Source organism: Myodes glareolus, chromosome 19 (genome assembly GCF_982192425.1).
Source record: "Myodes glareolus chromosome 19, mMyoGla1.1, whole genome shotgun sequence".
Classification (NCBI taxonomy): Eukaryota; Metazoa; Chordata; class Mammalia; order Rodentia; family Cricetidae; genus Myodes; species Myodes glareolus.
The window spans coordinates 60,725,515-60,748,373 of NC_142044.1; the positions used below are offsets into that span (position 1 = coordinate 60,725,515).

A 22,859-nucleotide genomic window follows, 5' to 3' on the forward strand; every position below is an offset into this window, starting at 1 on the left:
CATCTGTAATGGAATCTGGTGCTCTCTTCTGGCCTGCAGGCATACATGCAGGCAGAACACTGTACACACAATAAATAATAAAGAAAAAAAAAGAGCAGTTTGAAGCGTATGGTCTCAAGAGCACCACCCCCTCCAAGCTACCTGTTTTGAGAACTGGATGTGACTGGCACAGTTAGATGCTAGTCCTTGCTCATGCCTCAGGTTCCACGGCTGTGTGGGCCTTTCCTTTCCTTCTGTGTGGAAGCTAGGGAATGCCGAGAAGAACCCCTTGAAGAGGCCATTTCCACATTCTCATTTCCTGACGTGGAACTCAGCCGCCCGCTCCACTCTAAACAACATGTGAGTCTCTGTTCTTTGGCCCCTCTGCATAACAACATCTCGGTCTTTGAATCTGGAAACGCTTGGGACTTCTGCTCAAGGAATGTTTTGAGACCTCTTGGAAATCTCTGAAGACTGGAGCCGGATAGCTGGGGCCTGGGGCGCTCCTTCCAGTTGGCAGGAGATGACTGGTCATGGGAGATACTTTGTCACCTGCAGGCTGGTACGGGGCGTCGGCAGTGACCCCTGCCACCCTGTGTTGGGGCAGCTGCCTGCAAGGACAGGTTGGGAGCAGGGATCCCTGGCACAACAGCCAGGCAAACAGACTGCCTGGCCAGGGCTTGCGGAGCCTGGTGGTAGGAGTGGGCACTAGGGCCTCAGCCTGTACCTACTTGCTCTGTGCTCAAACTGCCAGGGCTGCCAGGGCATCTGCCCACAGAAGTTTCACAAGAGCTGGGGAAGGAACCAGAACCAGAGAGTAAATGGGTTCTGGGCTTCAAGAGAAGTCCATTGACCTGAGCCTGTCGTGAAGGGTAGGGATGAGAGAGGTCAGTGGGGTTGAGAAAGTACCTATGGGAGGCAGGAATGGAGAATCAGAGCCACAGGCATAGCAGGAAGGGGAAATCTTAGAGAAAGATGGTGCCTTCTTCCCACAACCAAGGTGTACAGCCCAAAGAACAGTGCTGGAAGGAAGCCACGCCCAGGTGGCTGACTCATCTGCCCAAAGAGCTGCCAGCCCTCCTCTCACAGAGGTTGTCTTTCTGCTGAGCCCCTAGGAGATCAGGCGGGGTGGGGGGGCAAAGGAGCTAGGAGCATCCCAAGGAAAGAAAGGGCCAAGGAAAGGCCTGTGGAACCATGGCCAGGTGTCCCGTCTCTCCTGTCCCATGTGAAGGGTGGGCAGAGTGAGAGATGGGAGCTCAGGAGGCAGGGCTCTTCCTGCCCCACTGTGGGCGTCCACAGGCATGTTGATCAGCCTGGCAGATTTTGGTAGCCCTCCCAGGATTCCGTGGTGTTATTCTCCTGCTTAGGAGCTTCTGCATCTTTCCTGCTTGCCAGGACCAAACCAAAGGAAAGGCCTTTCATAATCTGCCTTAACTCTTTACAGCCTCATTCCTCAGCACCCTAGGACACGGTTCCTGTTCTAGGCACGTCAGCATCGCCGAGCCGTAAACACAACCTGCTTACACTTGTGCCGGATGTCCGTCCCTGCATCTTCTCTACCTAACACCTACACACAGTCTCATCTTCCCTCAGTGGCTAGCTCTCGGTCTCTTTTCCACGAAGCCTGTCTTGATTGCCCTGATCTGCTCTGAGCTCTTGTTCTCATCCTTCCTGCGTAATTCGTGTTTTCCACACGCATTGGCACCTGAGTATCCCACTCTTTGAGACCCATTGCTGACACAGGTTTTAATAACCGTTGCCCGAGAAACTTGAGAGGTTCAAGGCCTCCTTTCCTAGCCCCAAGGACAGGGGCTATGGCTTACAATTCTTGTGTTCCCTCACAGAGGTCAGTCGGGGGATTCCTGCCACGGAGTGTGATGACACCAGCTATCAAGAACATCAGCACAGAGTGTGTCTACTATGTAAGCCATCTTCATGGGCACCGAGAGGCCTGCACCGGGCCGTCTGCATTCTAGTGTCAGGAATGGCTCTCAAAGCACACAGGTGAGTAACCCACCGAAGCCGACCTCTTTGATTTAAATAATTGTGATTGAAATGCTTCTAAGACAGACCAATCTGTACGGGACCACCCGAACAACACAGGGTTTTCTCAGACCATGCCTTCAGACTCTGCAAGCTCAGGGAGAACTCCAGAACTGTACACTTTGGGGTCCTTGTGTGAGATGGCACAGCTTCGGTTGACACCTCTGCCAAGTTATGTTATGTGTGTGTTGTTGGTGCTTGTCTCTAGAGGTATGGCTTTCTTGCTCTTTTAAATTTATTTTATTTTATTTCATTTTATTTTATTTTAGGAGTATTTTCGCCTGCATTGTGTACCATATGAATGTCTGGTGCACGCCAAGGCCAGAAGAGGGCATCAGATCCCCTGGGACTGGAGTTACACATGTTTCTGGTGCCGGGATTCAAACCCAGATCTTCTGGAAGAGCGCACAGTGTTCTTACCCCTGAGCCATGGCTCCAGCCCTACCTGTCGTTTGCTTGGCTTTTTTCTTTCTCTCTCTCTCTCTCTCTCTCTCTCTTTCTCTTTTTCTCTCTTTCTCTCTCTCTTTCTTTCTTTCTTTTTTTGACAGGGTCTCACTATGTATCTCTGGATGTTCCAGTACTTGTTATGTAGACCAGGCTGGTCTCAAACTCAGAGATCCACCTTCTTCTGCCTCCCAAGTGCTGGGTAAGTACCACCACATCCAGCCTTAAGATTACTTTTGAACTTTTGGGACCTAGAATTTCTGGTGATCAAGTTTGGCATCATAAGAAGATAAGATTAATGGATGACTTAATTGGTTTTTAAATGTATGGAGCATTATTATAAGTATCTTTTGGGCCTGGCAGTGGTGGCACACGCATGCCTTTAATTCCAGCACTTGGGAAGCAGAGGCAGGAGAATCTCTGTGTGTTTGAGGCCAGCCTGGTCAACAAAGCAGGTTCTAGGGCAGTCAGAGCTGTTACACAGAGAAACCTGTCTCAAAAAACGAAAAATAAAGAGGACCTTTTGCATACTGGCTCACTAAAACAACCCTTTAATGTAAATATCATCATTATTCCCATTTTGTAGAAGAAGAAACTGAGGCCCAGAGAGGTTGTGTAGCTTGCTCATGGTAAGACAGCTAACAACAGTAGAGCCAGCATTCAGACTTGAGCAGTCTGGTTCTGGGATGAATGGTCATGCCCACAAGTCCATCTGTCTCTGATTGTATTGAGCTGTAACTGATCAGTAGGATGCTGTCTCTTAGACATGGAGTCCGGACATAAACTGTCCCAAGTAAAGCTAACGAGTGGGAACAACTAAACAAACAAAGTTCATTGGTGATTTACTTGAAAAAAACAAAGAAGATTCAAAATTAACTTCAGAGACAAGCAACGTAGTTCAGTAGGGAAAGCCGCAGTGGGTAGAGTGCTGGCTTGCCAAGCTCACGACTTGAGCTCAATCTTGGGGCCGCCTTGTGGGAGGAGAGAACTTTCCCACAAACTGTCCTCTGACCTCCGCAGGTGAGCGATGACACACGCCCCAGCCTGAATAGATAAACAAATAATTTAAAGTTCAGCGTCAACCTTTACCACCTCTCTTCCCAACTGCTTGTGTTGAATAGCAGTCACAGCTCAGAAGGACTGGTGAAATTTGAGACTCGCTGGTCGCTGTCCAGAGCTTCCAGGAAGCAACACTAACTAGGGACAACCATACCTCATTCACATATCTACATACACTGTTGTGATTTGTGAAATAATTAGCTCAGAGGACTTATTAACCTCTTAGGAATTTTAAAAATAATTTTCTTGGTGAATTGATATTTAGACGCTACTTCTACGCTATAAGGTCAGGGGACACGCTTATGAGATACAGCCAGCAGCCTGGTAACTGGGTTCTGGGGAACTCTGCAATGGACGAGATTGAACGTCAGTAGTTGGCTTTGGTAACCTGTCCAACCCCAAGTCGCTTTCTCCACTTCCTTGCAAATCCCTTGAGGGAAAGACGAAGCAGTTTGGCGTAAGTGATTTGCATGTAAAATATGTCTCCTGTCCAACAAAGCCTAGACCTGAGTTGGAAAGCCAAGATCTGCAAACATGAACAGTTTTAAGACGTGAAGATGTCACTAGTGACCTCAGAACATCAAGGGAGAGGATGTAACTCTTCCCCTCAAATGAATGACTCAGACAATATCAGATTTAGGCTAAACTTACTGATCTCTATAGACTGATGAGGATCTAGAAGAAGCATGTGGAGAGCTGATATTCATTCACTTAACACATTTACTGGGCACCTCCTATGACCCAGGTGCTGTGCAATCGCAAGGAAACTGGGGAGGAAAGATTCATCTCTATGAAAACATTGAAGTTATCACAAGGGGGTTGGTTCTGTGCAGGACAGATGTAGCGCAATGTAAGAACTCAACTCCACAGTCAAGACCTTGAAGTAGAGGGTTGAGGCCAGCCTGTGCTTTCATAGCAAGGTCCTACATCAAAAACAACAACAAGAAGAAACAAACTTCAAATATGAACCGCCTAGGACTTGAGGACAGAGGAAAGGACTCTTTGGAGGGACAAAGCTCTCTTCAGTCTATTTATTCCTTAGGGCTCCAGGCAGAGTGTGGGGATGGACTAAGCGCTGACTCACTGGGAGTGCCTGTGGGGTTTCCCTAGCTGGAGCCCGTAGGCCGGACCTAGGGCAGAATAGACGCAGATAGCATGCTAGGTCAGAGGCATAACAGGGTCATTCTCTTCGACTTTTCTTATCTGCTAAAAAAAAAAAGTAATATTCACATGCTTAGGGGTTGTTGTGAGAATTTAGGAAAAAAAACACGTATTCTCTGTGCAGAATTTGGCACCCGCAGGTTGTCAACAGACACTGGTCCCTGCCTTTGTCACCTTTCCATGAGCCTTCCCTCCCCTGCTTTCCTATGAAGGCCAGCTCCCTGCTCCGACTAGAAGGAAGACTGAGTAGTTCCTAGTCTCTTCCTAGTAGTCTGAAAATAGTGAGATACTTGATCGTCTCTGAGAGGAGAGGCGAGGCCACTGCAGGGGGTCGGCTCTGGAGGGTTCTAAGGCAGGGACTTAAGCCTGGATGTGCAAAGCTGGGTGACCCAAGACAGGAATTGCATCTCTTGGAAACAAGCTTCCCTCCAGAGCACTGAAACGTGGCTCCATTCTAGCTGGAACTCTGCCTGCTCCCCCCTCCCATCCCTCAGCTCTGCACAGTTTCCCACTGGGAGCACCAGGACGAGAGCAAGACAAGGCTTGTGAGACTCCACAGAGGACCAAGATGAGACCCAAAGCTGCTTTGGAGGAGACCATCTCCGGGATGGATGGATATTGCACCACCGTGTGATATCACGTATGGGGGCGATCTTAATTCAGCATCTCATTGAGGGCTGGCGCGCTCCTTGTGGGGCTCCTGTGGGTTCTAGAATGGGATCTGAGCTGAGTTGTAGTCCCAGATCACCAACCAGCTTGCTTTTGGATTTCAATCCTGATGTTTTGTCCTTTTTGGGTCTGAGAGGGTCTTCAAGTGTATGCAACTGTGTCTTATTGAATCCCAACAATGGAACTCACAGCCGTTCTTGGATGGCAGAAACCTTAGGACCCTAAGGAACCTTAATAAAGAGGCATCTTGTTCCACAGAGGCAGGGCACTCCTGTGTGCTCACTTGAGCACAAGGCACAGAACAGGCTCCATTAAGAATGTCTGAGAGCACCTCGCCAGCCTTGGGCCTCTGCGTCTCACTCTCCAGTACAAACACAGGAGGCGGGGTGGGGCGGCGACTAGGTTGCACCGTGGCATGCCCAGACCTGCACATTCCTGTGGTGTGAGCAGCAACCAAGTCTGGAAACTCCTTCCAGGGCTGCCTGTGCTGGCTGGGAGCTGGGATCAGGATCAAGGAGCCTTGGTGAAGGCCCTAGAAGGAGGCCAAGGTGACTCTCCTCTACTTTGACCACCAGTGCATTTTATGTCCCTCATGAAAGACCCTCGCTTCCCGAGTCCTCCTGTTCTAGGACTTGTGTTCATTCCTGACTTGTCTTCCTGGTTCCTCTCCTTTGCCCCTTTCCTCACATTCCCATAGCCCAGGCTTCCCAGGGTGACAGCAGGCCCTAAGCTTGGCAAGGCAAGGGCTCTTTTCTAGAGCGAGGGTTTGGGCTCTGGATGTAAATGCTGGCGGCACTGTCCAAAGGGAAGCGGGGCTTCTGTGAGGACCCAGTGCCCATGCTCCAGCCCAGGAGGCCCAGATGAGCCCTTCCCCAGCATCTGCTGAATTATATGGGTTTCTTCTTTAAGCACAACCCCTTGATATACTCCAAACTGCAGCCTCAACAGCTTTGCTTCACACAGACCCTTGTCCCTGGTCCAGGATCCGGCAGAAGCAGGCCTTGGTGGAGGAACCTGCGTGACAGTGACTGCAGCTATTGTGTGACGGCAGCCTAGCCCTCACTCCCACCTGTCCCCGGTCACTCACACTCCTTCATCATGCCAATGTCCACACAGCGTTTGAGCCGGCAGGCCTGGCAGTGGCGGCGGTTGTCCTTGGTGATTCGGCAGTCTCCGTTGAAGGGACAGGTGAACAGTGCCTTCCTCTTCATACTCCGCCTGCCGAAAGAACACAACTCTGCATTGAGTCACTGGCCTGGCTCCCTCGCCCTGCCTGAGAACAGCCTTCAGGGGCTGTCTCTATGGAGACCTGGCCACAAGGCCAGGTTTTCTATTCCCTTGGGCCATTCTCGGTGACCCTGAGCCCTGCCCTGAGCTAGGTTTACCAACCAAAGGCTCGCAGTTCACATTCACTGGAACATGGGGATTGAGACAATGACAGTCTTCAGACAACCAGACTGACTTGGCCCAAGGATGGGGAAAAGATACCAGAGTGAGGCTCCGCAGCCACCACAAACAGTCACAGACCGTTGGGTCACCGAGGTTAAGAACAGTTCGGTAAGAAATTGAGGCTTCAGATCTAAGAGTTGTAGGGATCCAAGGCTCAGCTTCTAGCTCCTTGGACAGCTTTCAATCCTAGAACTCAAAGTGTTCAACAAAGCTGAGCCCTCAACTAAATAGATCCGGACAGTTGGCCTTTGAGCATAGCTCAGTACCAGACGGGTCCAGGATGAAGGGCCATCTGTCGCCTCTGGATTTTGGCTCTGGTACCCTCCACTGATGACACTTCATACCCAAGGGGGCAACAGCAGACCTAGGGTTGTAATGACAGTAGGCAGTGCCAGGCTGTTAGGGGCAGTGTTGCCCTAAGGTTAGGCCACCCTGTAGGTCCTCTAAATGCTCAGGAAGAGACTGGGTGGTGGGCCGATGTCCACTTCTGTGGGGACAAAGAGCTTTCAACTTTTGCCTTTATACCTCTACTGCAGGGACAGTGTTTTCCTAGGGGACAGAAAATACACAAGCAGTTTGGGAGCCGTCAGGGTTACCCAGGAATGATGAGATCATCATTGCCACATTGGTCTATTCTAGGCTGTGAGCCATGTGTCTCTCTCTTTCTCCTTCCTCTCTTTCCCGTCATGGTTCTTGAGGCTTCACCTGTTACCACAAATGACCACGGCTCTCTAAGCCTACTCGAAGACCGGATGTTTCTAATTCAGAGCAAATTCTCATTTCCTTTTTGTTCATACCTAGGTATTTTGTCCCAGGTCTGAGTGGGGACGCTTCCTTTTCCACCCACTGTCTTGTCTAGCTTAGGAGTTCTTGCTGTGAATCCTCCATGTGTACCTCGGGGACCAAAAAGGCCTCCTATGTGTGCCCTTTACTGTGGCACAGCAAAGCCTCAGCCAGCCTCTGGAGGGGCCAGAGCTTCCCAGACACCCGGTGGAGTAGCCAGAGCCCTTCAGAGGCCTGCCTGTACTCCCTCAGGCTCTAGGGTCTTGCCTACGACCTGTGACTGAGGGACTGTCTTAGTTTCTTTCCTGTCACCAAGAGGGAACACTGTCAACAGCACGGAAGCCACGCCAGAGAGAAAGGGTTTATTTCAGCTTGCAGTTCATCAGAACAGGGAGTCACAGCGGCAGGAGCTGAAAGAACAGGTCACACCACCTCGATCCCTGAGTGTCGACACCGTTTACAAAATGCAAGAAGTGGCCCATAAATGTGTAAGGCTTTTAAATTATAGTTATTATTTTAAAGTATGACACCCAGTTCTTAGACCTGAGTTTCTCTAAATGTGGAACCGGGGGGAAGGAATGGTGTCCGGGAAGACACAATTTGGACTTTATGCTTTAGGAGCGGCAGAAAACTCACTAGCTGGTCACTGGCTCATTCTCAGAACAAGACCCAGATCTGGAGCTGGATGTTCGCTGGACTGCAGGCTCTGTTGGCTTGGAGGCCAATCTATTCTCTGTCCTGCTGCCTTCTAAGGGTACTTCCACACGTGGCTGTCATCTAGCATCTGCCCTCAAGGAGTCAGGGCAGCCAGCCCGGGCCACATGCTTTGTCCTGAAGACCCACACCCTCCCCTGCCTTCCTCCCGAAGCTAATTGCCTAGGCGTTAGTTTTGTTTTGAGAAACAAGAGCCTGCCCATTCCACGGGAGCCCAGTGTCTCTCTCTGCTGCTTCTGAGTCTGAACCCTGTCATTCTCTGGCTTGCTGGCAATTATACCCTAGTTCAGGAAGGGGAACAGGGGTGGTGCAACTAGGCTAAATAAAGAGGCAGTTTCTAGAAAGCCAGGGGTTATAGAGGACATTGAGCAGGTCTCGTGCCAGAGACCAATTCATCAAAACATGGAGAAGACAAGGAGTTCACAAAAGTATCATGTGCCAGGGGCTAGGGCCTCAGGCTGGCATGTGGGTAGCTTCTGTCAATAGCATGGTGTCAAGTGCCTTCTGAGTTTTGTCTGTGACTGTGTTTTAGAGAACTCAGTGTCTGCGCAGGACACAGGGGCTGCATGGAGTCCTAGACAGGGAAGATCCGTGTGAGATCCGTGAGAGAGCAGTGTGAGGTCCGTGTGAGATCAGTGTGAGAGCAGTGTGAGATCCGTGAAGATCAGTGTGAGATCCGTGAGAGATCCGTGTGAGATCCGTGAGAGATCCGTGTGAGAGCAGTGTGAGGTCTGTGTGAGATCTGTGTGAGAGCAGTGTGATATCCAAGTGAGATCAGGGACTCATTATCTAGGCTGATTGTTTTTATCACCCCAGATTATGGTGTATGTGTGTGCGTGCATGTGTGTGTATGTGTGTGTGTGTGTGTGTGTGTGTGTGTGTGTGTGTGTGAGAGAGAGAGAGAGAGCGAGAGAGAGAGAGAGAGAGAGAGAGAGAGAGAGAGAGATTGCATTGTGTTCCTTAAATATAGATCAGTTCTCCTTGTCAAATAGAGTCCAGTAAACTGGAGCCAAGGTGGCATGTTAATGTCACTGACATGGATGTTCTCAGCAGATGCTCTACAAAACTCTAAGGAAGCTTAACAGTGGTCAAGACTGCAGTGCTGCTTTCTGGAGGACATGGACCCTTAAATGCCTGGGCTGTGGATCTATCCTGGGGGTAGGTCAGGAGTGTGAAAACCAGAGGGTAGGTTCATTACGTCAGGACTGCCACACGATCTATGACCCGGAAAGTCAGGGGGCAGTCAGAAAGGGGAATGGGCTCTCGCAGATAAAGATACAGAATCAATATGGTGTCATCTATTCACATGTGCACTCTTGTGCATGCACATATACCAACATGTGAACACACACACACGCATGGACACAGACTTACTTTCATACACATATTTTACAAGTGAGTAGATGGAGCTAGTGACATTAATTTCTGCCAGGAAGAAATGGAGCCTGAAAAAGAGGGTTGAACGGGAGACTTTGTTTGTTTTGTTTATATATTCTTTTTTTAAAAAAGATATTTATTTATTTATATTTTACGTACATTGGTGTTTTGCCATGAGTGTTGGGTCTCCTGGAACTAGAATTACAGACAGTTGTGAGCTGCCATGTGGGTGCTGGGAATTGAACCCGGGTCCTCTGGAAGAGCAGTCAGTGCTCTTAACCACTGAACCATCTCCCTAGCCCCCTTGTTTATATATTCTTTTGAACTATTTGCTTTTTGGGTTATTTTTGTTATAGTTCTCTGAGTTTTTGTCTTGTTGATTTTTTTTTGAGCCAGGATCTCATGTAGCCTAGGCTAGCCTTAACCTTGCTTTGTAGCTGAGGTGTGCCTTGAACTCCTGATCTTCCTGCCTCCATCTCCTGAGTGCTGAGGTGACAAGGGTGGGCCACCCCATTCAGCAATCTGGTTTTTCAGAAAATCAGCTTCGTTATAATTTTAGAAGTATTTATCTAACACAACTATCTAAAATCAAAAAATTAAGTACAATCTTTGGCTAGGTTGGTCTATTAGGGTTCAAATATTAACACATACAACCCCGGTCAAGTTAGTTAACCTCCCATGCCTCAGTTTCCACATCTCAGAAGTGGAAGCAACAGGTGCAGTCATTGTTAGGCTTAACTAAAGAAAGGGGACGAGAACATAAGCAGATGAAGGGAAGGAGAGAAGCTGCTAGGGAGGGACCACCAAAGGAGAGGAGAGGCTGTCAATTTCACCTGTTCCCAGGAGACCCTGATGCCCTGGGCATCAGGCCTCACTCTTCAAGTGCCCAGCGTAGGGCTCAGCATACAGCAGAGGCCAAAACATTGCAAGCCACAGACATGACAGTCACCACAGAGCAGTTCCAGGGCCTTTGATGTTTGGAAGGTTCCCCCAGAGTCCGTTGGCCCAGCATTCCTTTTCCATCTGATGCTTAGTTCTTTCTATCCTGAGACCACCCCCTTACCCCCCAGAGACCCCTGCTAACACATATTCACATCACATCCAAGTCAACACAGTAAAGACAGAGAGGAAACGGTTCTCTATCTTCAGAAGGGAGGCATTACAAGGGAGCAACATTAGCTTTATCACCAAGAGTCGTCCATGCCAGCATTTCACGGTTATCTCCAATACCCTTAGTACTTTTGAGGAATACATAATACCTTTGTTCTACAAGCAGTTCCAGAAGGCATAGTGAAGTCGGATAGCTTGCTTACTGCCCTGCAGTTAATAAGTATGACAGGGTAATATAATTAAGATCTATTGGATTCCAAAATTTCTAGAGTTCTTACACTCAAAGCTCTTCATCATGAATCTATCACCTTTCATTTCAAAATAAAGCAGCAAAGACATGCCTTCCCAGCACCCAGGAATGGAAGCAGAGACCGTCTGAAGGTCTCCTCTGGGGTGAAAAAGGTTGGCGGTCCCTAGCTGGATGTATTGGAAGTATGGAGTAATACCTGGTCATACAATCCTGCTGAGAGCGAATTCATGCAAATAGCTCATATTAGAGCACCAATTCTTTTTTTTAAAAATCTTTTAAAAAATATTTATTTATTTATTTATTTATTTATTTATTTATTTATTTATTTATTTATTATGTATACAATAGTCTGTCTGTGTGTGTATGCCTGCAGGCCAGAAGAGGGCACCAGACCCCATTACAGATTGTTGTGAGCCACCATGTGGTTGCTGGGAATTGAACTCAGGACCTTTGGAAGAGCAAGCAATGTTCTTAACCTCTGAGCCATCTCTCCAGCCCCCGCACCAATTCTTAAAGACATACAAACCACGACCAAAAGGAAGTGGAAGCATCTTTTTATATCTTTGCAGCTGTCTTCCTTGACAGTCCTACTGCCCTTCCCTTCCATGTTCTGGCCTCCTCTCTCTAGCACATGACTCTTGGGTCATCAATCAACAACCACACTGACATTCTTCCTTCCACACCCTACGGCATGGCTAGAGACAGCTGCCCTGGACAAAGCTTTCTTCAGCAGCACTGACTATCTAGTAAGCCATCTCCTTGTGTCCATAGAAGACCCATGAGTTCTTTCCACCCATATTTTCTATTCTTTGACTTCCTTTAAGTACTTGGTGTTTGGACATTTCCCCATTTCTCTGCTTCCTTCACGGCAAATTCTTAGAAGAACTATAAACGTCAGACAAGTGAACTTCCTGAAAGCAGAATGTTTCTCTTGTTCCTGGACTCTCACTAGCCTGCTTTTCACTTCTGTACGCTGGAAGACCTGTAATTAACAAGGCCACTGAGGACCTTGGGGCCAGCAAGTGAAAACACAGTTCTCCATGTTGGTTTTTTTTGTCTTGGAACAGACAGCACTCAGCTTTATGGTGTATTTAATTGATTACAGAATCAGGGTTCAATCTAGGGCCTCAGACAAGGCATGCAAGCCCTCTACCACTGAGCTACAGCCTCCAGCCCACAAGGCTTTAGCTAGCAGGTATTAATCTGGTAGGAGAAGGCAAAAATGAGATAAACAATGAACTGTTTCTCAATCTAGTTTCCAGGACCTCTGTTAGATTTCCTTATCAACCTTGATCTCCTCATCAGTGGACCCCTGGATCATTCTTCTCTGTTTTTACACCTTTCTTTTTAGATCAGACCTTAGACAGAGCCACTCATGATAAAAAATTCATCCACATCCACCTATAGGTCATCCATTTTATGTATGTCCTATAAAGTATCTATATGTTTTCTCCTTCTGGTCCTTACTAGGACTCTGTTTGTTAATACATAGTCAAGCGGCTTTGGACATTCACAAGTTAGCTTTGAAGGGCTTTAATCTACACCGTATATCATCTTTGCTGTTCCTGTGCTTCAGAAGGGCAGGAAGCACATAGAACATGGAACAGGCTATAGGAGGACCTGGCCAGCACTGGACTCTAACTCCTGACTACAGATAACGAAACCATTTCAAACTTCAAAATCACCCTTGGACTTGAGTCTTGGCCTGCCTGGGCTCACCAAAACTACCATCTCTGCAGTTAGAAGCCAAACCGCTAATGGCTGAAGTGGACAACCAGTTCCAGGGCTTGGGAGCATCCTGTGAGCCAAGACCAGGGCAAAGGTCTTCCCTGTAACTGCCATGATGGGGCAGGGGAAGCTTCTGAAGAGCTGCAACTTGGTCACATCATCTGTGTAGACCCAGTGAGACGGTGTCTGAGAAGGGGACAGTACTAGTCGCTGCTTAGGGTGTAAACAGATGTGTGACTATGGGGTACTCAAGCAGCATCTGAACTGAACTGTACTGGAAAAATCCCAAAGGAAATTTAGGTGAGTCAAAGAAAGCAAAGAAGGTGGCGGGAGACCAAGGAGAGGAGAAAGGATGTAGATGCAGACAATTCTTGTTACTGCAGGACACGTGATTTATCTCTGACGTCACCGTGAACACTGGAGTCCTGAATGCTATACTGTCCCCCGGGGGAATTCCAGGGTCGGGTTCCTGTGAACCTTGAATTGCAGCATTTCTCATCACCTTGACTCATGTACGTTTGTTCTTTAAAGTCTTCTTGTTTAAAATATAGTGTTGATGCATTAGCATTGTCCCAACAACAGCCTCATTGCTCAGAGAGGAAACTGCGCTATCGCACACATTTAGTCTCTCCAGAAGGCACGCCGTGGCTTCTTGAATTGAACAGCCCACAACACTTCAGTACTAAACTTAAGAACCATTTTAAGTAACAAAACCACCGGTAACTATAACCACCACCCCCCAAACCCCTCAACAAGAACAACAACAGACAACCTAGAAGTAAGTCAGCAGACTGCTAAAGGAACGCTGTCTACCGTGGCTAGAGGGGCAGTGTAGCGGTAGAGCCCTTGCCTAGCGTGCCCTCCAAGTCGAAGGTTCAGCACCACAGAGCGGGCAGCAAAAACACAAAGACGCTTGTTTAGAGTGACAGCTGGAAGCCGAGGCAGCTTTTGCTCAGCGTGTGCATCAGGATGACTCAGCTTGGCATAGCTCCGCATCATCCACAGACGACAACTCAGGTGTGGCGAGGATTAATTCTGGTAAACTTTAGCAGCAGCTGGGAACAACTTCAGATACGGGACTCGTACACATTTTGTGTACGAAATTCATTTGTGAATGAAAGTTAAATGCATTTCAACTGTATGAATATGAATTCATTTACAGATCAAGCATAAGCCAAAGAAAACCACAGTGGTCTCTCTGGGAGCATCGACCGCAAACACATCTGAGTTCAGGTTCCTTGAGTGAGAAAGCGACCTTCACTATTTCATGATCAACCAAGTAGCCATCTAAGGGCCCATTTTCCATAGCTGGGTCCCGGGGGAAAGACAGATAAGGAGAGCAAGGTGATTTGGGGTATGGGCTCCATCGCTGAACAAAACAGTTTCAAGAGCTGATGATGGAACATTGTGGTTACAGATAGTGATATATAATCTTTGGTGAGAATACCAACTTTAGCATCTCCTGGCTTTATGTTCATTCAAATTTGGTGAGTGGGTGTGTAAAAGAAAACGTACCAGGAGGGGTATTGGGAAATGGCTACAGAAACTTCTACTAGGGCAGAGTTACACCAAGGGCATCAGCATTGGCCTGTGTGGCCAAAAAGTAATACGTCACATTGTACTGTATACCTTCCAAATCTCTCTTTTGATACATCGTCTCATTAAATCTCCAATTAACACTGCACAGTATCGAGGTGAACAGTTGGTTAGCTGAAACTCAGGGATGCTCAGGATGAAGTGAGGCTGCAGGGTAAATTGATGCCATGGTCAATACTTTAGACCATGTACTTCTGAGTAGCTTTATGACAGGGCTGGTCCCCTTGTGCACCAAGACTCTCTTTATCTCTCTGAAGATGGCTGCCCCACCTGCCCTGGCAGAAGAGTCCAGGTGGCACTTGGTACAAAGGATTTGAGATCCGGAAGGTCCGTTCCCCGGCAGTATGGACTTCATGTAGCCACGGGGACTGATCAATGGGACTACAAGACTATAGCCGGGGACATTGTTGGTCTAGTTCATTAGGGAGCAGTTTGGTAATAAGCCAAGAGGGCAGCCTGTGCCAGGCCAAATAGGCAATTAGCACCAACAGAAACCCTAATGTCCAGAGATCAAATTTGCTCCAGGCCATGGCACCGCCTTGTGGCTCCTGAGTAAAGGGTCAGTGAGCCGGAAGTCTCTGAGATTGAGGACTGTCCCACACCGGGGACCTGCCTACAGGTTCACTTCTTCCATAGGCCTAACTTTTAAATGAGGAAGCTGCAATCCTTAGCGAGGAGGAGGTTCACTCTCAAGGGCAGACATGAGACTCAGTACAGCAGGTCAAGGGCTAGTGAGAAGAAAAGAAAATTCCACCTCAGGAAAGCAGTTTCTGAGGGTCAGAGGACACAGGTGGAACTGAGAGGGTGCAGGGAGAAAAAAAAAATGTCACCAAGCCCCTATTGCTTGCAGTAATTGGGAGAGCAGCAACATTCCATAGAAAGCATAGGGGTCCTCTTGAGGGAAAGGCTTGCTTCTCTCTTTCCCATCCCTCTGGAGGGGAGGCTCACCTGAAGAAGCCTTTGCAGCCTTCACAGGTCATAGCATTGAAGTGGAAGCCCGTGGCTCGGTCTCCGCATACTCCACAGATGCGAGGCACATTCCGGTCAAAGTCACCTGGGTCAGGCAGGGAAGTGCTGGCTGCCATGGCTTCCATCCCTGTAGGAACAGCAGGCAGGTCACAGCCAGGGTGAGAGTCAGTGCCAGATAGGGCTGGCACCCTTAGCATAGCCACCGGCCTAGGAGGGCCCTTCCTGCAGACAGAACATAGAGAAAATTCCTTAGAGCTCTTGCTACATGACTGTCTTCACCAAGACAACACGAACAAGGCTCAGGATCACACTACATTCAAATCCTACACCTTCCAGCTCCTTTGCAGGAGGCAGTGGGCCTCTCTGTCCCCCACTTCCTCATCAGAAGAAATGGTCTACTTCTGGGGGTGATCTGAACAAATGTGTGCACACACACCCCCTCAGCCCAGGCTCTAGCTCAGCCGACTTGAACAGGTCAGTGCCACTGTCCAAGAAGAAAGTGGGGGACACAATGGTGTGCCAACCCAGGCTCTTGCTACTCTAGAGCCTGGCCCTTGCAGCCGTGTCTTCAGCGGTACCATTTCTATTTTTGCCCCTGATGCACTTTGTGTAATTTTGGATGTCCTTCTGAGTAATGTGAGTCATAGGCATTCGGCTGATTTTGCTTTTGGAGATGGTTTTCATAAGTAGGCATTATCATCTGGCCATGGCTTTCACACCTGAGGAAAAGGGACAGGGGACAAAGTGTGTTGGCACTGGTACGCCCTTCTCCAGAAATGACTGGTCTTTCTCTTCCATGAGGTAAATTCGGCCATGGGCTTTGCTTGCTGCCTCTAACTGTTGTCAGGCCCAGAGTTTACTCCGGAACACCTCAGGTCTCCCCAAAATGTTCTTGGACTCAATCTCGTCATTCTTTGCATGTCTGAGTGGCCTCTTTGACCCAAGACAAGTGGGTCACCTGGGTCAGGAGGAAAACAGCAGAGAGACAGGGATGAGGGGTGTGCACCTGCTTTTGCCTCAGACTCAGGTACAGTGTGTGAGAGAGCTAGGTCTGGGCACATGGAACCTCAAAGCCCATTAATCAGTTTTGGGGTGTGGGTTTCCAGATGGTTTCTCTGAGTAGCCTTGTCTACCCTGGAACTTGCTCTGTAGTCCAGGCTGGAGTCGAACTCAGATTTCTCTGCCTCTGCCTCTGCCTCTGCCTCTCAAGGACTGGGATTAAAGGTGTGCACCACCACCACCCAGAGCTTTAGCTGGATTTGACTGTATCCTCACACCAGCCCCTTCAACGCTAACCTTAACAGTGTGGATGTGAAACTGCTCACAAAGGAAGCCTAGGGAAGCCCCAGCCTTGATGAACTCTCATAGCCACTATTGGCAAATGGATGGCACAAAAACTAATCTTTTTAAATATTTTATAAAGAGCTTCATGACATAGGAAAAATGGGGAGCAGGTAAGCAAGGACATGGCATTGTCAGCCCCCAAAGACAAGGGTGTGTCCACTACACAGATGACTTCTCTTTGGCGCTCTATTCCAGGGAACTTTAATATAATAATGGTGGCATAACTGGTCTTCCATTTGCAGGTAGTTTTAGACTTGTGAATTATGACACACACACACATAAATATAACATAATACATAATTTGATTAAAAAAACTTCTGAAGAGACAAAGCTGTTGGGGGACAGGAATGTATAGCATTATGTAGGAGCACTGTTGTTTCTTTGAGTGGCAGGTATATATCTCATTTCTATTAAAATACAATGTTTCATGTGCACTTCTATATATATCTGAAAGTTTTTTTTAAGGATTTTTGTTCGTTTTTTGTTTTTTATTTTGTTTTTGATGTTTTTGTACTGGTTTCTGCTATTTTGTTTTTGCTTTCTTTTCAAGACAAGATTTTTCTGTGTAGCTTTGACTATCCTGGAACTCACTCTGTAGAGCAAGGTGGCCTCAAACTCATAGAAATCCATATGCTTCTGTCTCCCGGGTGCTGGGATTAAAGGTGTGTGCCATGACTTCCTGACCCCTTTTCCAAGATTTTAAAATTACATTTACGTACTTATTTTGTGTGTCTCTGTGTGGAGGTTATGTTTGGCGCACGTGTGCTATGACATACTTGTGGAGGTCAGGGGACAACTTGAGGGATTGTCCTGTCTTCCTCCAGGTGGGTTCAAGATACTGTATCTGATTGTCAGCCATCCCAACAGCTCCCGAAATACTTTTTAATCTCAAAACAATCAAAAATAAAGGGAAAGGAGCCCATGTCTGGCAACACTATCTCTACACAGATGTGTCCAACCTATTGCCCACGCACCACATATGGCCAAAGATAGTTATAAATGTAGCTTAACACAAAAATGTAAACTTACTTAAAATACAAGGTGTGGGTGTGGGTGTCTAATTTTTTTATTTTTGTTTGTTTTGTTTTGATTTTTTTTTGGTTTGTTTCTTAATTGTGTGGCTCTCAAGCATGAACCTTGTAGCTGACAATGTCATGTTGCAATGTCAAAAGGCTGAACACGCCTGTGGGATGGATCCTAAGTCCAAGGTGACTCCTCTGCGTTTCTAGAACAGAGCCGGCATCCAAGATGTGGGCATGGATCCCAGGGCCCAGCATCCTGGCGGGGTATTAGGAGAAGTTGTTTAGGGTGCATCTGGCTTCACCCCAGGCCCTCCGAGACACCGTTGCTCTGAGTCATCATCAGGTTGCTACAGAGCTGGGGTCAGTCCGGCTCCCAGCGTCTTGTGGGGCTGCTGGGAAAAGAGAATTCTCATGGGAGATGGGGAAGAATAGTAGTCAGTTCAGTCCAGCAAGATGAGCCCAGCATCACATGACCTCACTGCAGAGGCTGTGATGCAAGTCAGTTGGAGCCGTGGAGCCACAGCATGAAATAATGCAGGGGAGAACTGCCTTCCCCTCAGGGAGTCTCCTGGCATAGGGCTGGGAGCCATTGCACTAGGCTGGACAGGAAGGCTAGATCTGGCTGCAAGAGACACAGAGTGAATAGGATCCTTACAGGAGAGCATACCCAGCTCTGCTTGGGGTTATTAGGTGGCACTAAAAAGTCACCAGGATCCAGACAGAGAGAGGAGGCTCAGGACTCAAGGACTTGAAAGCAAAAAGTTCCAGGAGGCACTGACAGAGAACAAGGTGGGCAGAAGGAAGAAAGAGAAGGCAGGACACACGTCTGGGAAAGACCAAGCTCGCTGGAGTACCCCACCGACCAGCTCTAGCTCCCACCCTACCCCACGCACCAGAGTCGCAGTCACAGATTTTGCTGTTATGGGACTCACGTGTGCAAAGGCAGGGCAGCATTTCCGCCCTTCCTCTGCCTGCTTTGCAATGGCCCCTCCTTGCCTCTCAAACACAGAGAGCAGGCTGAGGACACACCCACCTGAAGGAGCAGGGGTGAGCAGGGTCCAAGGATGTTCTCCTGGGAAGTCTTGCAGATATGTCCAACCAGCAGAACTCTGAAGTGAACAAGGAGAGACATCTTATTTAGAGAGTCTTTTATCTCCCAGCCAGTCCTTTAGGGAGCCTAATATGTCGTACAAGACTTGCCAGGGGAATTAGGTCCTGAGCCAAAACCAGGAAAAAAGTGACTTTGGGGGCATGAGGGTTGTTGCTGGTGCGGAGGAGGAGGAGGGAACCGGGCAGCAGTCAGAATGGCTGTCCCTCAAGGCAGAGGGCAAGCATCCTGAACAGTGAGAAGTGAAGGTCGCAGCTAGAACAGGGTAGGTGCAAACAGCTTCCTCCTGCAAGGCCTCCTCTTCCTCTTGCAGAGCCCTGATACTCTACTGACCTCCCTCCAGATTTGGGGGGATACTCTGGGAAGTGGAACACAGGGCAACAAAGAACGTGGCTCAGGACTGGAGCAGACCTCAGTCTGGGGCCCTGGCCTCTCGGGTGCCTTCACAGGCAGGCGTCTGTGACCTGTCTATGCAGAGTGGGAGTAGGTATAAGGTGCTGTGGGGGTTAAATACAGAACACACAGCTCTCAAACCGGATGTTTCCTGCCACTTTTAGCTCTTTTCCAGACATGCAAAGCCTGAGGAGGTCTGGCCCAGGGGCTAGACTCTGGGTCTTAGTGGTATGACTGGTTACCAAGGTGGGGCTGGCAAAAGTTCACTCCTCCTACATCTGTCCACACGACAGATAGGCAGAGAGACAGACAGACAGAGAGACAGACAGACAGACAGACACACACACACACATACATGTGTCCTCCCTGATACCAATAGGAGGCAAATGTGGACATACGTAGATGTGAGGGTACTGGAACCTGAACCCTGAAAAAAGCCAATCAGGCAAACCCCAAGGGGAGCGGATCCAGTCACCCCCCCCATTATTGATGCTTTCCAGAGATCTCTGCTCCATTGTGGCCTAACTAGGTAGGAAAGGGAACCACTAAGGAGCCTCTAAGACCTGAGCCCGGCCTGAGAGTTGCCAGCCCCCGAGCCCTTTGCCACCCTTGGGTACCACCAGGTCCTAGGAATAACAGAGGGAGTGTGGAGCAAGGCTTGTTCACTGCAGGCTGTGAGTGGTGGGAGCTGTAGCACTGGGGAACCAGGCCACTTGCCCCCAGGTAGGTGCTCCCTCTGTTCCCCTGGCTCATGGCCTGCTGGCCACACTGCCCAGCAATATATGGATTTGCTAGGCTTCCTCCCTGCTTCTTAGGCTGGGATGAGAATGCGGCTAAGAAGGGGCCATTGCTTTCCTGTCTTCAACTCAAAGGTCATCCAGGTAGCCCTTCGCTCTTGAAAAGTTTGGAGACTATCTAACATTTCCTAGACCTGCTAAGTGATACACACTTAATTTCATTTAATCTTCACAGTGGTCTGCAAGTCAGGGAGCACCCCCAGTTTACAGATGCCAAAATCAAAGTTCGGAGCTTCCTGAGTGACTTGCCACTCAGGCAGTGGGTGGTACCAAGCGAGGGCAAATGAGGGCAGACTGCTTCCGGTGCCCAGGTTGCCTTCTGCAGACTCCTTCCATCCCCAGTGACGTCATCAGAGCAGACACCTATTGCTCTGTACTGGGCTGCGCTCCAGGACCCTCATAGTACTCACTCATTTAAGTCTCGCCACACCCTCGTTAGTCAGGCCTTGTCATTATTCCCGGCTTAGAGATGGGAAAACCAACCGAGGGACGCTGATTGTGTTTGGAGCTAAAGCTGAGTCTCCATTCACCCTACTACACTCCCTGTGGGAAATCTCTCAATCATTTCCCCAACCATAAGCATGTCTACTAAGCCAGAAGGTGATGCAGAAAAACAACAACAAGCAAACAAACTGAAAAACAAAACCCAGGGCCATAAAAGATGATGCTGATGCTAAAGCCCTCAAGCCCTCATCCGGGCAACTGTCCAGCACACAGGCCTTTGTCACCCGTGCAACCACAGGACGGTCCTTTCAGGAGAAATTCTGCTCGAGTCAGCCGCTGTGTCCAAGTGCAAGCTGGTAGGAAAGTGGGTCAAAGACACGGGCTTAAAATGGGGAGCAGTGGAAAAACTACTTCATGTCTCCACACACCCACCAGCAATTGTGTTCTGAGCACAGAGAATGTTCTACCGCTTCTGCTGGGGCTGTCCCCAGAGCAACCTACTCCTGATCCTGACCTAGCCATGACCTTGTCTTAGCAAGAAATGAGATAACTCAGTTCCTGTCCGACACCGGTGTCACAATCATTGCTCCCCTCCACCCCCACTTGCCCAGTTCAGACCACGGGTGCCATATTCCAGCAGCAAAGACCCTGAGCTCAGACTAAGTCCAGGACACAGCACACACCCCCAGAGCCTCCTGGGGTTCTGAGAGCGACTGAGCTGAGAGGGTGTGGATGGACGGCCTGGAACCAGGAAGAGACTGGCCACGGATGTCTTCTCCCGTTCTGAGAAAGTCCCGCCCTGGTGAGAATGTCACTGAAATTAACCCCTGATCCTTTAGATAAACCCAAACATGCATGCCTTAGATGACACACTATTCTTCCGATGAGCAGGAAGAACGTAATGCCCTGTGAACTATGGCCCCCAAACACCCACAAATGTTGGATGAGTACTCAGGAGAGGTGCCTTCAGCCAGTGTGGGAACCACAGTGACCAAAGTTGGCTTTTTAGTGATTGACATTGGCTCAAAACCCCTGCTCTTTTCTAGAAGAAAATGGGAAACCAAGGTATTCCCCCACGGGGGAGAGAATTCTTCCTAACACACACCCACAGAGAACCTCACATCGGGCTCCTCTGGGGTAAGTAGGCCTATGTGACTGCCAAAAGCCCTGCATGCGGACTTGTGTGCACATGCCCACTTCTTGCTGTTTCTTTAATGTTTACCATCTTCCCGTGCCCAGGATGAGCTCTGCATGACCCTTCTGACGTTTCCCTTGTCGTCTTGTGTCAGTTGGGCTGGCCACAGTGACACACGTCCTTCCGTCCACACCATTCCCGCTCTATACCCACTATCTTTGTTCAGAACAGCGTTATCTCCCAGAAGAAGCTGGGGCGGGAGGGGGCAGTGTGCAGAGTGAGAGTGAGGGAGGGGAGAAGGTGAGTTGTACAAGTAAATTGCATCTAAATTTCCCCCGGCCTCACTGTCCGGGCCGCGTGCAGCTCAGCATTGAAAGGTGACCTATCACGACCTGACCCAACCAACCTCGTTCCTGTCTAGAATATTCTGATCAGTTTTCCTGATAGAGAGCCATTGCTCATGGCAATCCACTCTCTTTGGATGAATCCCTGCTTGGAAAGTTCATTATGCAAAGAGGCTTCCGATTGCCCTGCTGGGCCAGATCCTTTCAGAGGAGCCCAGTAAGCCATTCCCTCTGGGTCTTTTGGGGGGAGGGTTTGGAGAGGTTGCCACATGGGGTCATTGTGCAATTTAAAGAGATTTTTCTGCCACCAATCAGCAAAGTGTCATAAAATAAAAAGACCTACAATGTTATCGTGTGAAAGGGGCAGGAGGGGAGGCCGAAGGAAGGGAACTCGAGGTGCATCTAATTCCTGATTGATCCCAGGTATGCTCACGATTTGTACAAGGGCCTTCCCAAGGGAAGAAAGGACTGGTGGAACCCTGCTGTGGCTGCCTGTACTCCAGCCAGGACTGTCTGCTGCCCCTGTGCCCGGCACTACAGCACTGTGCACAGTTATTACGCTTACCAAACATATTTAGTCACTCACTGAATAATAATAAATTCTGTGACTGACGGCCCTGGCAGTTGACAGGAAGGAGTTTACACTTTGGGGTGGTTCTTAATCAGCCATTTGGCAAGTACACATCTCTGAGAACCTGTAAAAGTCATAGACTGGTACCCCATAACATCAGGGGTAGAGGGTCATGCCATAGAAACTGGGCCACAAATTCCCATTTTTTTTCAAGAATCTCTTGGATGACAGTCCTATCATCTTTGGGTGTACAAGCAGTGTCTTAACGCTGGGCAAAATTCAGAGTTATGAGCCCCAGGCAATGGGAAGGACACGTGGCTGGCTCAGATGGATCCCCACTTCTTATCAGCAACAATAATTCCTGCAAGCT

The 22,859-nt window shown here is 48.8% G+C and overlaps 1 protein-coding gene and 1 long non-coding RNA gene across 2 annotated transcripts in view; one reads left to right on the forward strand and one right to left on the reverse strand.

The window, feature by feature from the left end:
• The window catches only part of Vdr (vitamin D receptor), a 35,128-nt gene extending 16,322 nt beyond the window's left edge, over positions 1 to 18,806 (reverse strand). Inside the window, exons 1-3 of the mRNA XM_087899223.1 lie at positions 18,731 to 18,806; positions 15,311 to 15,553; positions 6,443 to 6,573 (exon numbers count right to left, since the gene is read on the reverse strand). Of these exons, the coding sequence (XP_087755349.1) occupies positions 6,443 to 6,573; positions 15,311 to 15,528 (349 nt within the window). The 5' untranslated portion in view covers positions 15,529 to 15,553; positions 18,731 to 18,806. The remainder of the gene's footprint in view (positions 1 to 6,442; positions 6,574 to 15,310; positions 15,554 to 18,730) is intronic.
• On the forward strand, positions 185 to 3,425 carry LOC146891015 (uncharacterized). The gene is made up of 3 exons (XR_014997947.2): positions 185 to 339; positions 1,824 to 1,983; positions 2,292 to 3,425. It is a non-coding gene; the product is annotated as an uncharacterized LOC146891015 (long non-coding RNA).
• Positions 18,807 to 22,859: the final 4,053 nt, after the last annotated feature.